Raw genomic sequence first — 14,741 nt, 5'->3', positions numbered from 1 at the left:
TATCTGTTGTTTCCTTTTGTTCCGGTAATGTGTATGCAGCATTCCAGAGATTCAATTTCCGTGCAGGTGCTCAGCCCTGTCCGTCATCATGGTGTTATCTCCCGGTCTCTGTGTCAATTCCCCCTCTTTATCGCTCGCTGCCACCTGCGGAGAGGCAAAGGCTGCACCTGTAATACGTGTGTTCTTTTAAAGTGCACTTGGGTGAAACAAAGTATTTTATTTAATTGTGTGTTACAGTAATTGTTTTGATCTGAAGAAGGGGTGATGGTATGTCATATTACTACTTGTCATCGTGTGTTTGGGAAGGTTACGAGACCGGCACTCTACATTTTTGTTTTGGTTGATTGCATTTTGGACAGGTGTTCCCTTGTATTATTATTATTTTTTTTAATCCACCAAGTAATCACAATTAAAGACTGCTGTGTTGTATTTAACAAACAAAATCTAAGAATTTGTAGTTGTTACTTTAATGTCCGCCACGGTTGCATATACAATAAAAATGAGCTGTCCATATTTTTATACAAACACGTCCTTAGCAGGAACCAGTGACTGCTGTGTGCTATCCAAGTTAAAATGGAGCTGTTCAAACACGCTTTGAAGTTGAGTCATTCACTATGCACTGAAGAAGCTGTCAAATTTTAGCACTGTTTCTTCTTTAATGGCACATTTACTTCAATCAGTCCTTACCTGCTGATATTGTTTTACCTGTGGCAGTCGCTCTCTCTGTCGTCTTCAACTTGCCAGCGGTGAGAAGGGAATGCATGGCGATATGTGAAAAACAAAAGCACACATGACTTCAAATGCAATTTCTTTTGCCATGAACTTAAATGTCCAATTATTGCAGAAGGCAGCAGGAATATTTAATTTTTCGATTGTATCATCACCTGCAGGGTAGTATTTGAATAAGGTTTTCTTTTTTTCACCTTGGATTAACTTAATTCAATCATGTGTTAACAATTGAAGCATTTTTTTTTAATTGGTCAAAAATTCAATTTGTAATCTTAAATTGGTTCAACAGCTTTCTTTTTAGAGAGTAGATGAATATCATTTGTCATCAAAGTAAAATGCACTCAGGACCGATTGAAAAGATCCATGGAAAACTGAGAAGAGAAAACCTTCGACAAAATGTATTGTAAAATTTGAAGTGAAGGCAAATGATGAAATGCAGGACATGCTGTTTTCCCTTTCATGTTCCCTTTGTTTCTGTGTCACCACTAAGCTTTTGCCCACGTGTGTCCAAATGTGTTTCATTGAAGGGGAACTAATAGTTTAGAAAATTGTACAGTAAGTACTGTGCAGTAATTACTAACACGAAGGATGATTCTGTTTTCATTGTTTGTTTGTTAGCTCAACTAAGTTACTCCAAAGTGGCATGAAAGTAATAATATATAAAAGTGACGGACATGTGAGATGATTTTGAGACTGAAATTATGCCCGGTTGGCCCAAATCAGATCAGGAACAACACTACGCAACACAAGGATATTTCTTAAAAACTAAAATTAATATTATCTAAATAATAATATAATATATATAAAAGTAATATTAAAATAGTTATTTTCATATCACATCATACAATGTGAAATGACTACGTTTAAAAAAAAAAATCATGAAAACGAATGTACATTATGTGCATTATGCTACGTACCATTATTATATGAGAACATGCAACACCTTCTACCCACTCCAAGTCAGCACACATTTAGAGATGAACACATCCAAAGTGCTCAATGGTAGGAAATTCACAGGCGTGAAGAGTTTTTAAGAGCGCACCTACTGCATGTGATGCTTGCTTTGTCCTGCCCATGCATGTTTTAATAATACATATATTGACACATTTTAATAAATTTTTTCAATTTGTAAAAATGAACATGATACAGTACTCTATTTGAGAATATCACTGTTGAAATTGTATGTATGAATCAAACATAAAGTGTGGGATTTTTCATAGTCAAATGCACACACGCAGTCAAAATCGGTTGCATATAAACACACACGCACACGCAAGCACACACACGGTGACATTTGCAAAAATGGCTACCGAATATTGTTGAAAAGGCTAATGTCTTAAAACATTCCAAAGGGGAAAACACAGTAGCATATGGTCACTTCAACACCCACACATACTTAAAACCCTAGTAAAAAAGTATTTCTATTGACATCCACTTTACAGGTGGCGCCTGACATTTTGCTGGGAGTGTGAAGCTAAGTGCATTGTACTCATGTAATAGAAAGCTAAAATTGTCTTGTAATTATTATTTAATATATGTCTGGCTTTATATGGTTAAAATAGAAGAGGATGGATTTAGGTGTTTGGAAGCACAACATAATTTATGAATATCTCTGGCACCATATGCAGAATAATATGCAACAATATTCAATGGCCAGGTGTGTTGCTGTGTTTAAAAAAAAAAGGGCCATAATTCACATAGCATGTTTGCATTCTAAATCAACCAGCAAGCGATAGCTAACACACAAACGCAAACAGGTGAAAATAGGCAATTGCGCTAGTTTTACCAATTAAGTCATTTGAATGGAAATGAAAGGAAAGTGCATTACTGTGACCAGAGCCAGCTGTGAACCATGGACAGCGAGGGCAAGTGTGTGTATGTGTGTAATCCCTCAGTCACCCATAAGTAGACATTAGCAGCTAGGAGCTGATGGTAGTGTGCGAGTCGCCGTAGAGAGGACATGTGTAAAACAGCACCAAGTGAGGATTGAGTTTGTTTTTATGGCGTCAACTGACTCTGACTTGGCCATTACATCTGCTGCCAAACCATTTAGGAAAATAGCCTCTTTTCACAAGATGGCCAAATACCTCACAGCTTTGCTTTTGTCCTGAGGGCTTTTAGTATTGATCTCGCACTACCAGCCGTGAAGTGACTTTTTGCACATTATTAAGATGCCATTACATGATATCCAAAATGGCAAAGGGAGATGAAGTCAGAAAAATAAATACCTGTTAACAGTGCTCTACCAGCCCCAGTTGTCCACTGCTTCATAACTCATATTCCAAATATGTAATATTAGTCAGAATGTTGTGTTTAAACTAGTGAGATCACATATAACATATTATTGTCAAGAAAAGTTTTAGGTCGACTTCCACTTTAACTCTCTTACCGCCAGAAACGTCAATTGGTGTTAAGGACACGCCCACTGTATACCACCAATAACGTCAATTGACGTCAACAATTTTTTTTTTTCTCAATGGCCAGTGCAACGTCTTGTGCAGCGCTGCTTTGTGTATGGACTAGAATAATCTAACAACACACGCTAACGATGGCCAGCAGATGGCAGCATTGTATCTCTTCAATGGGCTCCCAGTGTATCGAATTACATGAAAACATTGCGGATCTCAGAAAATAGAACGTTTTCAAGGATGAGGTGAATTGAATTGAAAAGTGTTTGTCACATTAAATCTAATTCACAGAGCGTCACTAAACAAAAAATATTAATGTCAAAAGCTTGTTTTCTCATTTTTTTCCATTTTTGCTTGATGTGACTCAAATTACCTATTTTCAAATGGTGATTACTAAAGAACGTAATAAGGTTGAAACATACTCTTTTCCTAATGAAATAATGGAATCCAATCTTTCATATGGTATACACCATGTTTAACTAGTCATAGCACACAATATTCACTTTGCCTTGAAAGATGAGTGAAAATGCTCGAAATCGACTGGCACTGTAAGTGTTGTTTTTTGGATAACGTTTGTCAGTAAAAGAGTTAAGGATCACTCTCGGTCCCCAAGGGTGACACAAACAAAAAGTCAGAGGTAAAATCACTATACAATTTGTTATACTGTTACAAGAAAACATGCTAAAGCCAAAAAGATATTCAGGTGAGGGGTGACGCGCTCATATATAAATATGCCAACCAAAACACTATAATAAAAAAATGAAGGAAAAAAAAAATAGGTAAATGGGCTTTTTTAATTTTTTTTATAGCTTACTCACCGAATAAATGCTCCTGGACAAGCCCCCCAAATTATGGTACCACCCTTGGCTCTGACATTTTGTTGGTGCATTACATATGCACGGTATAACTTTCTATTGTTAAATGGCAATTTCAAATATATTTAAAAAAAAATTTGGGGGGAAATCCTGCAGTTGCACTCCAATTTCACTATATCTGCTCATATAACAGCAATCAAGGCTAGTCTAGTCTTGTCTAGATTTAAATGTATTCTATTTAGATGTATTCTACTTTAACACCAATTTGTCTTCTACCTCGCCAGAGACTTGTAGTTGCGGCAGAGGAAGCCCACTTACAGCATGAGGAGGATCCAGACCTGCAGGTGAGCATGCATGACTCCTGCTGTCAACACACAGTCATTAGCAACATTATTTGTTCCGGTAAACTGGTCAGAGCCCAAATCATGCATTACAATTGCGAAAGAACTGCACAAACACAACGTTAAAGAAGGGATTAGATATATTCTCATGCAGGCTGTTCCTTTTTAAAATGTTTGCTCCTCTACATCTCTTTCTTATCCTCTTTTGCAGTAAATGTTTCAGCTTGCGTTTGTCATCCTAACAGGTACTCACAGTTCCCTAGAAGTAACCATGCCAACAGATGCACATACTTTTGAAAAGCTTAATGATATGAATTTGAAAGGGAAATGTGCCGTGTATATTCATGATTTAGCATCTGTGCATTTTAAGGAGGGGTGGTGGTGAATATTGATCAGTGGAATGAATGTGACAAATAACCAGTTTCGTGTCGGACGCGATGAGTTGATGAACAATTTAAAAAAAGAAAATGCATTTGAGGTATTTAGGATCAAGCTCGTACAAATGCTACCCTAATCTTCAGCTTCATGTGTAAGGCATGCTGATTTTTACTAATAGTTACTACAGATGAAACGATATGTGGAGGGAACTCATCAATTTTCTCACTGGAGCATCAATTAATCGGAATGTTATTTGCTGATTGAATGTTCATAATTCATGAATTATTAATAGTTTGACATCTCTGTCATATCCCTGCTCGAAAACTAACTAAACCACTTCCTGCACCGTTCTGCCCCAAATCCATTTGAGCAGGTTTAATTTTTAGAGTGCAATTTTTCTTTATATGTGTGAGAGCCGGCGGGAGCGAGACAAAATAATAGCAATTGGCGTGTGTGGCTGTGCGCTCGTCATGTTTTTTTTAGTTGACTTAGTGCACATCTCAGGAGGGAGTTTGGAGAAGTAGGAGGAGACGCAGCAGGAAGTTGAGGTTTAAATGGGGATGTGATGCAAAGCTGACTTGGAAGGAATTGCTACTCAACTACTTTTTGAGTCTGGGGAAGCGCTTGTATGGCTGTGACAGTGAATTTGCGTTGATGCTTTCAGCTCTTGATGGTGTCAGAGTGAATGCTCAGGTATTTTCTGCTCATGCTTTGGTCCATTCTTTGTTTAAGCACTACTATAAACTACGACCTCAACAATGTTGCGACTTGCCTTTACTGGGAATTTCCTTGTGTGAGCAGATGTATGAGTACATTGGTGTATAGTTTTTTGCATACAATCCATTTTTATAGATTTTGAGAATTGCCTCAGCCATAGGTGTAAAATGTAGGAATGAGAAAGACACAGCAATAGGAATTATAGTTTCATTGTCGATCATCGTTTGTTTTTGTACATAACCACTGTATTGGCATGTCCTTAAATCATCCATTCATCTATCCATTTTCCAAACCACTTATTCCTCAGTGCTTCTTAATTATTTTTTGTTATGCTCCACATAGTAATATCTGTTGAGAGTTTTATTTAGCTATTTAAGTAGTTTCATTACTGTAGCCTTACCTTTCACGAAGTGATCACTGCATATACAAGGACACACAGGTTTGTTTGTTTTTTAAGAGCCATAGTCATCTCCCCCTGAAAAAAGTAGTACAATGTCAAAATATGTGCATGAAAAAATTCACATGACAGCTGGTGAAATATATTAGCCTTCTTATCGTCAGAATAAGATCAACGCCTCATATTTGTCAGTTGGACTGTCTGGACCTGATTGATTCATTAAACAGGACAGACTCGATATTCTGATTTGAAACAAGTCAAACAGTTTTCCTGCCACTGAATATAAATTGAATGGTAGTTTCCTCAATTTTCCTTTCAGTTGATGACCTAAACTGCTAAACCGGGTGAATATGTACTGTAATTGTGTTGTTTTTCCACAACACCTGCAAAGATTTGCATGTATGCGTGCCTGTGTCACACTGCTCCGATGGTGGTAGTTCTGATATCGCTTTTTATTGCAGACCATGGTGAATAATACATGGTAATTATCACCAGCTGGGTTAAAAATATCCATCCACCCTGTAGGGTGAAACCTCCTCCATCACTATTCAGGGTGTATTTGTGTGTTGTTTTTTTTGGGCTATTGGCTGGCAGGGGTTTGCTTGGAATTTCCTTATCTATCCATTCCAGAGCTCTTCTGCTTCCAAGAGAAATTGGCACGGTAATCTGCTCCGATTTCCCTCCCTCGCTCTTTTACCCGCAACGCTCATGCACTGTAAATAGGAAAAAGCATAGAGCAGTTTCCCATGCCCTGTGCGGCCAATGAAGACCATCCATGGAGGACAGCAACAAGCAACCAATTGCAAAGCCTAATTCTGCTTTCTGAAAATGTAGTCCCGCTTGGAGGTGGGGAGAAAAACTCCTCATGTTTTAGTTCTTCCGTGATCATATCTAGGGTATTTCCAACGGAGTGCACAGAAGAGGCCTCATGCTTGTCGATTTGCCAGTTTGTTTGTTTTTCTTTATCAAAGCATATTTGACCTGTGCTGCCAGTATAATCAGTTCATCTTCTGCTCCACTGATCTGGCTAGGCGCACACAAATTCTATGAAAATGATTACGTGTTGCATTCTGAAATTGTGGTTTCAATATACAATACTGTGTGTATATGCAACAACACAGAATGCTGTACGTTTTAGCCTGAAGCAATGCTATAATATAATTTTACGGTAAACAAAACATTAGCTACAATTAGAAAACATTCAGAGCAAAAGAGTAAAAAATACTTATTAACACCAAAAACAGAGGAAGTTCAAATCTAGTTGTATGCCTTTTAAAAGTACATATATTTATACTATATCCACATAGATACTATGTATGTACGGACAAGTCATTGTTGGTTGTTACCTGTCCTGACATTCCCTGTTCCCTGTGCAATTCCTCTTCACGGCTCAGTGTTGAATCGAGAGAGCATCTGGAGAGATAATTATCCAGTAATTACGTTCATCACTAATTTCCTGTGGACAGAACCTCGGCTACTGAAAGATGGTGATGATGAGTAATAATGACATTTACCTCAGTGTAACAACAATGTTCCCAATCTCAGTGTCACAGTGTGTTATGTCTTTCTATTCATATCAATATTTTACCAAAGTTGTTCGTTCGACATTGGACTTTTGGAGTTCTAAGAGATATGTTATTAACCTTTTTTAACCCCTACACTGTCAGAAAAAAAGGTACTGTTGGGGTAAATTTTACAATCATTGTGATGCATAATTGAACCCTTAGGTACTGTACAAATAAGTACTATTTATGTTTAGAAAAGGTACACAAATGGTCCAAATGGGCAAACAGACCATTTTGAAAGAGCCCACAGTTGTATGGAATGCAGTTTAAAGAAATGAGCTGTAAGTGCAGTAGTCTAGACCAGCAATGGGAAACCTGTTGGACTTTAAACCAATTGACAATGACGGACTGAAGGACAGTTCGCCATTACTGACAAAATGCCCACCTCTGCATGGTAGACCCTTCGCCTATACGTCTCCATGTTGGCAGGGTCATCATTATCTTGATTTTCTTCTCTGATGGAGATGAGCAGGTGCAAGTGCTACTAACGGATATTTTATGATGTGCCCATCACTGGTCTAGATAGTCCCCTTTGTAGGTAAAGGGTACAAATATGTCCCCTAAGGTACGTATTAAGTATTTCTCTACAATTTGTATCAATCCTAAGGGTCCCAATATGTACCCACAGACGTTTATATAATAGACTAATAATGTAATTTACCCCGCCGTGAATTGGAGCCGCCAGCACCCATCTTACGTTACCACTCGCTAAGTGCGCCTAACTTGAATACATACATTTTTCTGTGGCGTTTTCACGTTATTTTCTACAGTGAAGATGTCACCGTGTTTGCCATACGACATGCACATTGCATCGGTAAGAATGTGATTATAAATGTTTGCTTGTAAGGTACATACGCGTGATAAGCAAGGATTCATTTGCATCATGTTGCCAGAACCGTCAACAATGAAATAAACGCAAATTCCACCAGGAAAAAAATATGATGCAAAATGTAAACCAAACCTCTGTGAGTCACGATTCACGATACTGAGATATTATACTCTGAATGGTCGATGCAAACTAAAGGTGGCCTTTCATTACTCCATATGGGGACCCTGGCATAAAACAAATGTGCTGATATTTGTGTTTTCAGCAAAAACTGAACAGAAATTGTCCGTAACAGTAACAACATAAGATGGTCCTTTGACTTCAACTGTGAGGGGCCAATTGTTAATCCATTCATATATATACATGGACTTCTATGTATGTACACTGTTTAAGGGGTACAATAGGAACATCCTTGACGGTATCCCAGTGACAAGCCATTGGACCCTTAACGGTACTAATTTAGCACCTTATTTCCTGACAGTTAAGCCTACTGAAACACAGACACCAGAGGCTTTGTGTTGGCACATTAATAGACCCTTCTTTTTGCCTTTGTTTCATGGAATTTTTTTTTACACAGTCTTGGATATACAAAAAATAGTCTAAGCAGAGACCCTATAGCTGATGCAGTACAAGTTTTTTTTTTAAGGTAAATAATAGTGCTGTCAAAGCTAAAGCGTTAATTGATTAATTTTGACCATAGATTATCCTTTAGCGTGACAGCGGATGGCTACGTTTAAGGTAGCACAGGTTGTGTTTGAGCAATAAACATAATTTCATGCATTAAAGTAAAGCATTTAATGAATGTTTGCTTATCACATTTAGAATATTTGTTCATGTCAAAATATCGGGGTCATATTTTTTCCATTTTAAATTATGCAAGTAATTAACTGATTAGAAAAATAGGAGGATGAGCATGTGCAGTGGATATTTTTTTTTTGAAGATGTCCTCATAATATTAAATGTAAAAAAGAATTAACACTTAATCGGTGCTCTTCAAATTTGGCGGGAATTTTTTTTTGATAAAAAAGCCCTTTTTTATTAGGCGATTAATCGTGATTAATCAGAATTCTAAGATGTGATTAATCTGTTTAAAAAATGTAATTGTTTGACAGCTCTCGCAAATAATAAACGTTATATTTTAACTAACTAAAATACTTGCATAATGAAGGGCATTGAGCACAAATCTTGGCTTTCCCTTAGGTTATTTCTTACACTGTTGTGTTTACCCCCAAATTACCTGTATCCATGCCGCAAGTTGTTTTCCAGTCATATTTCCACACCCTGGGAGTGATGAAAGTTGAAAGTGAACACCAGAGGGTTGCGGCGTCACGGTTCTTTCTGGTGCCCTATCTCTTTCCTCCTTGTGGCTTTGACTCAATTTTATGCTTTTTTCCCTGCGTGTCTGAAACCAACAGCAAATAGTTGTGTGTTTATATAGAGTGTGTGCATGAAACTTTTGCATTTATGAGATGAAGAAATATAGACTTTTTGTTTTTGAATTATTATTTCTGTGCGCTTGAAAAATGAATTATCAAAATTCTGTGACATATTTCATATCTGTGTAAAGGTTTGGACTGCAAGAGACTGTTTGCTTCTTTTATTCCACTTCGCTAAAGTGCTAAACATACGAAAAAACGGATATTGCGAAAACACAAGAACACCTGCTAGACACAAGAAAACAATTGTACTTGGAGTGTAAATACGCACGTGTTTTATTTTTTTTTAATGGCTGAGGTGGAAAAAGTTTAAGTTTAAAACTTTAACAAATTGCAAAAAAGGAATATAGAAATTTATAATCTGACAGATGTGAGAAGCACCTAAATATGAACAAAGGCATCTTTAGAGGCATTCATTTTTCTAACCACTACTTTTAATAAGAAAATATATTTTTTTCTCTCTCTCTTAAATGAGTTTGGAAATCTTTCATATTATGTTATTTGGGTACAAATCCAGGTCATTTCAATTCATTTCTGAAAATTTGAACAGGTAAACCAATCTTCTAATCTGTCCAATTGTGAAATAAGTGCGTGATGTGATTTATCCAACCTGAAACTAATTCTGAACTTTGTGCTTTTCCCTACTGCCTCCGAAAGGCATTTGAAAACCGGCATGTGCAGTTGTGCCAGCAAATGAGAGGTGACAGAGATCAAAGTTTTTGACATGCCAGAAACAAAAATCATCACAGATAGACAATTTAGCAACCACTGTTTGGGATCTTAGTAAATCAGGCACTCAGTGATTAAATATCTTGCATTTTCTGACTCTGCGCCCTCACAGATTGCTTTCATTTCATAATCCCACCACTTTACAGATTGATTGATCTGATTTATTGCAGTCGACACAATGAAAATAATCATCAAACACTTCAACTTTAGTGTGGCAAATTGCTTGGAAAATGTTAAAGGAATCTACACATTTCACCATCAGAAAAAAGACGGAAAAAAACAAAACAAGTATAGAACTTAAATAATATGTAATTTACAAGTGTAACATATATATTTTTTAAAGGAACCCCGACAAAGTTTTCTCTGTATTATTTATTTGGTTGTTACTAACATAACTATGAGATTCATTTTTCAAAAATAATTTCCAGTTTAATACGTTTTGTAGAAACTTTATTTGGACGTACACTACCATTGTTATTTACGTTGCAACGCATTGAGTGCGTAATAACGTAGAATGGCGGCTGGGCAATGTGAAACGCCTATAAAGAAAGCAAGGTAAGCCTCCGTAGCGTTCCTAAAGGGACGATCAAAACTCTTGAATGCGTCTGGTGAATGATGAGAGCACGGCGTGGGAGAAGGTGACTCTTCCATCGCATGTTGTTTTTTTAGGAACGCTACGGAGGCTTACCTTGCTTTCTTTACAGGCATTTCACATTGCTCGGCAGAGAGCTAGCCGCCATTTTACGTCACTACACACTGAATGTGTTGTGACATATATAACAATGGCTCCTTACTTCCAAATAAAGTTTCTACAAAATGTATTAAACTTATGGGTGCACCGATTTATCGGCCCTGATTTCCTTTGTTTTGGGCGATTGGTGATCGGCCGATCCCTTAAATATAAACCGATTTTTTTCCACCGATCTCATCTCCCTCCTCAGAGGTCTGAAAAAGTTAGCCACTGTCCTCTTCTGCTGAGATGACTAATAGGCTTTTCATTTTCATTTCAGAGAGCTACTTAATTTGCAGTTTGTATTATTTCACAGATATTGTTCAATGTTTTCTAATAAAATAAGATTGGAACTCTGAAGGTGTATGCTGCTTGTTATGAAAATAATCGAGATCGGAAAAATCGGGATTGGCAGGTCAGACTTTTTAAAAGATCGGAGATCGGTGATCGGCCAGAAAATTGTGATCGGTGCACCCCTAATTAAACTGGAAATTATTTTTTTTTATAAAGAATCTCATCGACCAAATAAATAATATAAAGCAAACTTATCAGTACAGTCTAGGTCCCTTTTAAACAGGGAAGTAAGATATGCTTCACTATTTACTTGCTCTTGTACCCCTCCTCATCCTCTCGTCTTCTCTCTAGCCCACACTGAGTGGGTGCTGATGGTGCAAATGTGGTCTTTCGGCATAAAGATCAGGTTGTTAACACCATGATCAGGGACTGCATTAGTGGCACTGGGCACTCCTTTACTAACTGTACTTTTGGAATTGCATAATTGACTTAACACAGACACCTACACATGGACAAGCGCACGCACGAACACACGTGCACAGGAGCTTGCACAGATGCAAACGCACACACTTACACGCCCACATGCACTCCAGAACTGCTGGAACTCTGTGGCTAATGGATGCAATTTTAATCAAAATTAAAGCCCACATTCTGTGAATTTAAATAAGTCTATTAACAGCTTCGTTAAGCACTGTTTGTTGTATTTCTTTCATCTCATTGTACACTGTATACTTTTAACAGATAGTTTCAAATCTCGTCACTGTTTAAAATTAAAGACGTGTTAGAAATTGCATTTATTGGGAGTTATTTTATCCCACCAGGATGCACTAGATTGTATTAAATAATTACATGTTCAGTTATATGCTCACTTTTTGTGTGTTTTTAACGTTGTGTAAAAGAAGAAAAAGATGCATCACCTTCTTATTTTGAGATATGTCTGTAAACACTAGAAATTTATAAAGTTAATGAAACATGAGTAGAGGAGTGGGTTGAGGCAATTTTAGAGGGAAAAAATATAAGTGGGGAGGGCGGAAAAGCTGAAAATTATTCAAAATTGAAATCTGAAAACATGGTTTGAATTCTGAGAAGAGTCAAAGGGGGAAGTGGTTGATGAGGACTGAAAATAACAAATACTAAGTGAGCAGGATTTGGGAAGCAAATGTTAGAGGCAGAAAAGGAGAAAGGTAGATATTGGCAGCCCCTTTAAAATGCATTGGCACCTTGTAAACATAAAGTAACGTATAGCAGTGAGGTCTCTGTTACTGTATCCAAAAAGATGGTCCTTCATTAGTGAATTTTATGAAAATAATACTCGCTGACACGAATTGCCATCAGGCTGTACTTGCGCATGGACACAGAGCGATCATCAGCTCTTGATCGAACTAGAACATAACTTTTACTCCAACATCATTGCGTGGACATATTGCAGTGTGCAGTTAGTTATGTTAAATGACTAACTAATTAAATAAAATGTGTGAAAACAATAGCTGACACATTTGCTTGGCAGAGGTATATAAACATCCTTGATCCCGTTCACCTGCTTTTGCAGACAAGCCAGCTCCAGTGCTTGAAAAAAGGAAAACATCAATCCCATTACATTATTTTTGAGATTGGTCAGACAGCTGTTCATAACAAATTCTTAGGTGCAGAATCCAAAAGTGATCTCAGTTCAGTCATAATCAGCTGTTCTAACTACAGTCTTAATACAGCTAATCAGTGGAATTTTGCTTAACTGGAGGGTAAGTTGTGGAGAGAAAAAAAATGATGTCCGAGAAAAAAAGACTGACTGCAATTTTGGAATCAGAATAAAAAAATCAGTTCTCATCAGCATAAATATCTAACTCGACAGATCTCCCCTGCAATTCTCCATAAATGTTCCCCAATGTTATCATCATCATCAACATCATGAATTCTAACTTCTGAATATTTAGAATTTAAACATCAAAAGGGAAGTAAAACTAAAATGGATTGAAAGGAGAAATTAGAACACTTGTCCCCTGATTTGAACGCAGCTAACTTTTTAGAACAGTCAAGCAATAATTAGTTTCTTTCATAATAGAACAAAATAAGTGGTGGCTCATCTGAAGCACATGTTCAATATTAGTTACGAGCTTGCCAATGTCTGGGCCAAAATCATCTCGTCAATTTCTTTACAGCTTGTCCTCATAAGTGTTGCAAAATCATCTGACTTTGGGTGAGAGGCAGGAAACTCCTTCGACTGGTCGCAAAGCTAATCTCGTGGCACATACAGTATTTTCAAGCAATCATTCACAATCACGTTCACAGCTAAGGACAATTTTGAGAATATGATATTTTTGGGAATATGCAAAGTTCACACAAGAGGGCCCGAGCTGAGATTTAAACCCAGAATCTTTAGACTGTGAGGGCAGGCACGGTAACCACTATTTCTCTGTGCTGCCCAGGGCGTATTGGACATATTAGCGTTTTGATGTTTTATTTTATTGTGAAATCTTTTCCCACTCTCCTAAGCGTTCTAATCTGCGTGTTATGTTCTCCCCTCCGGCCACAGCCACGGGTGGTATCTCAGCTCCGGGGCTGCAGGGAGCCATGTGTGCTATATTTATCTAGCGCCATCATTTATTAATAGTCTTTCCAGTATGTGCAGCACTAAAAATACAGCAAAGCCAGGCCACCGCATGCAGCATGATGATAGGAAAGGAGTGTGCAGGCAAGTGGGGAGAATTGCCGGCTCAGCATTTTTATCACACTGATATCATGCATGTCTATGATGATTCAGACATTCAGGTTACATCAGCAGCCATAATCCTCTCCGACTCAGCATTTCCATGACCGATACATCCTGTGCAATGTTTGCAGGTTTGAAATGTATTTACTTGTGTGCAAATTCCTGATCGCACGCCACCTTTTGTCTCTCTCTCGTCCCCAGTATGAATACTTCAATGCAGTGCTGATCAATGAAGTGGATGAGGCGGGGAACAATGTAGAGCTGGGAGGAGAGTTCGTCCTACAACCGAATGACCACTTTAACAACTTGTCAGTCAACCTGAGCCTCAGTGTGGTCCAGGTGCCCACTAACATGTACAACAAGGGTATGTTCACGACCTCGTTTTTTTCCCATAATGAGCTGCAAACTGTGATGCAGACACATATTTGCTTTATATTTTCAACATGAGAAAAAGTGGATTGTGTGTTTCTGCTTCAGTGGCAATAATTGAATATTGAATAATTCATATAGGAAAATTATGAAGTTTGCTTTCTGCACACTGTTTTGGCATTTGCATTTATGGAATGTAACGCTTTCGATTATTTCAGTCACATTAATTAATTGTCAAAAAGTCAAACACTCGTCTAATTCATGGTTCACACAGTCATACCAATGAAGTCAGGCCTTTGA

General features: G+C 37.6%; 1 protein-coding gene across 2 annotated transcripts in view; it reads left to right on the top strand.

Annotated features, from left to right (window-relative positions):
- Window positions 1–14,741, top strand: part of cacna2d3a (calcium channel, voltage-dependent, alpha 2/delta subunit 3a) — a 107,371-nt gene that overhangs the window by 27,443 nt on the left and 65,187 nt on the right. For both annotated transcript variants that reach the window (XM_086068362.1, XM_086068363.1), the window contains exons 4-5: window positions 4,237–4,296; window positions 14,274–14,436. In XM_086068362.1, the coding sequence (XP_085924488.1) occupies window positions 4,237–4,296; window positions 14,274–14,436 (223 nt within the window). The remainder of the gene's footprint in view (window positions 1–4,236; window positions 4,297–14,273; window positions 14,437–14,741) is intronic.

This window comes from Leptonotus elevatus, chromosome 2, assembly GCF_054856555.1.
Source record: "Leptonotus elevatus isolate MCC_2025b chromosome 2, RoL_Lele_1.0, whole genome shotgun sequence".
Taxonomy (NCBI): Eukaryota; Metazoa; Chordata; class Actinopteri; order Syngnathiformes; family Syngnathidae; genus Leptonotus; species Leptonotus elevatus.
This window is presented reverse-complemented; position numbering and strand designations above follow the sequence as displayed.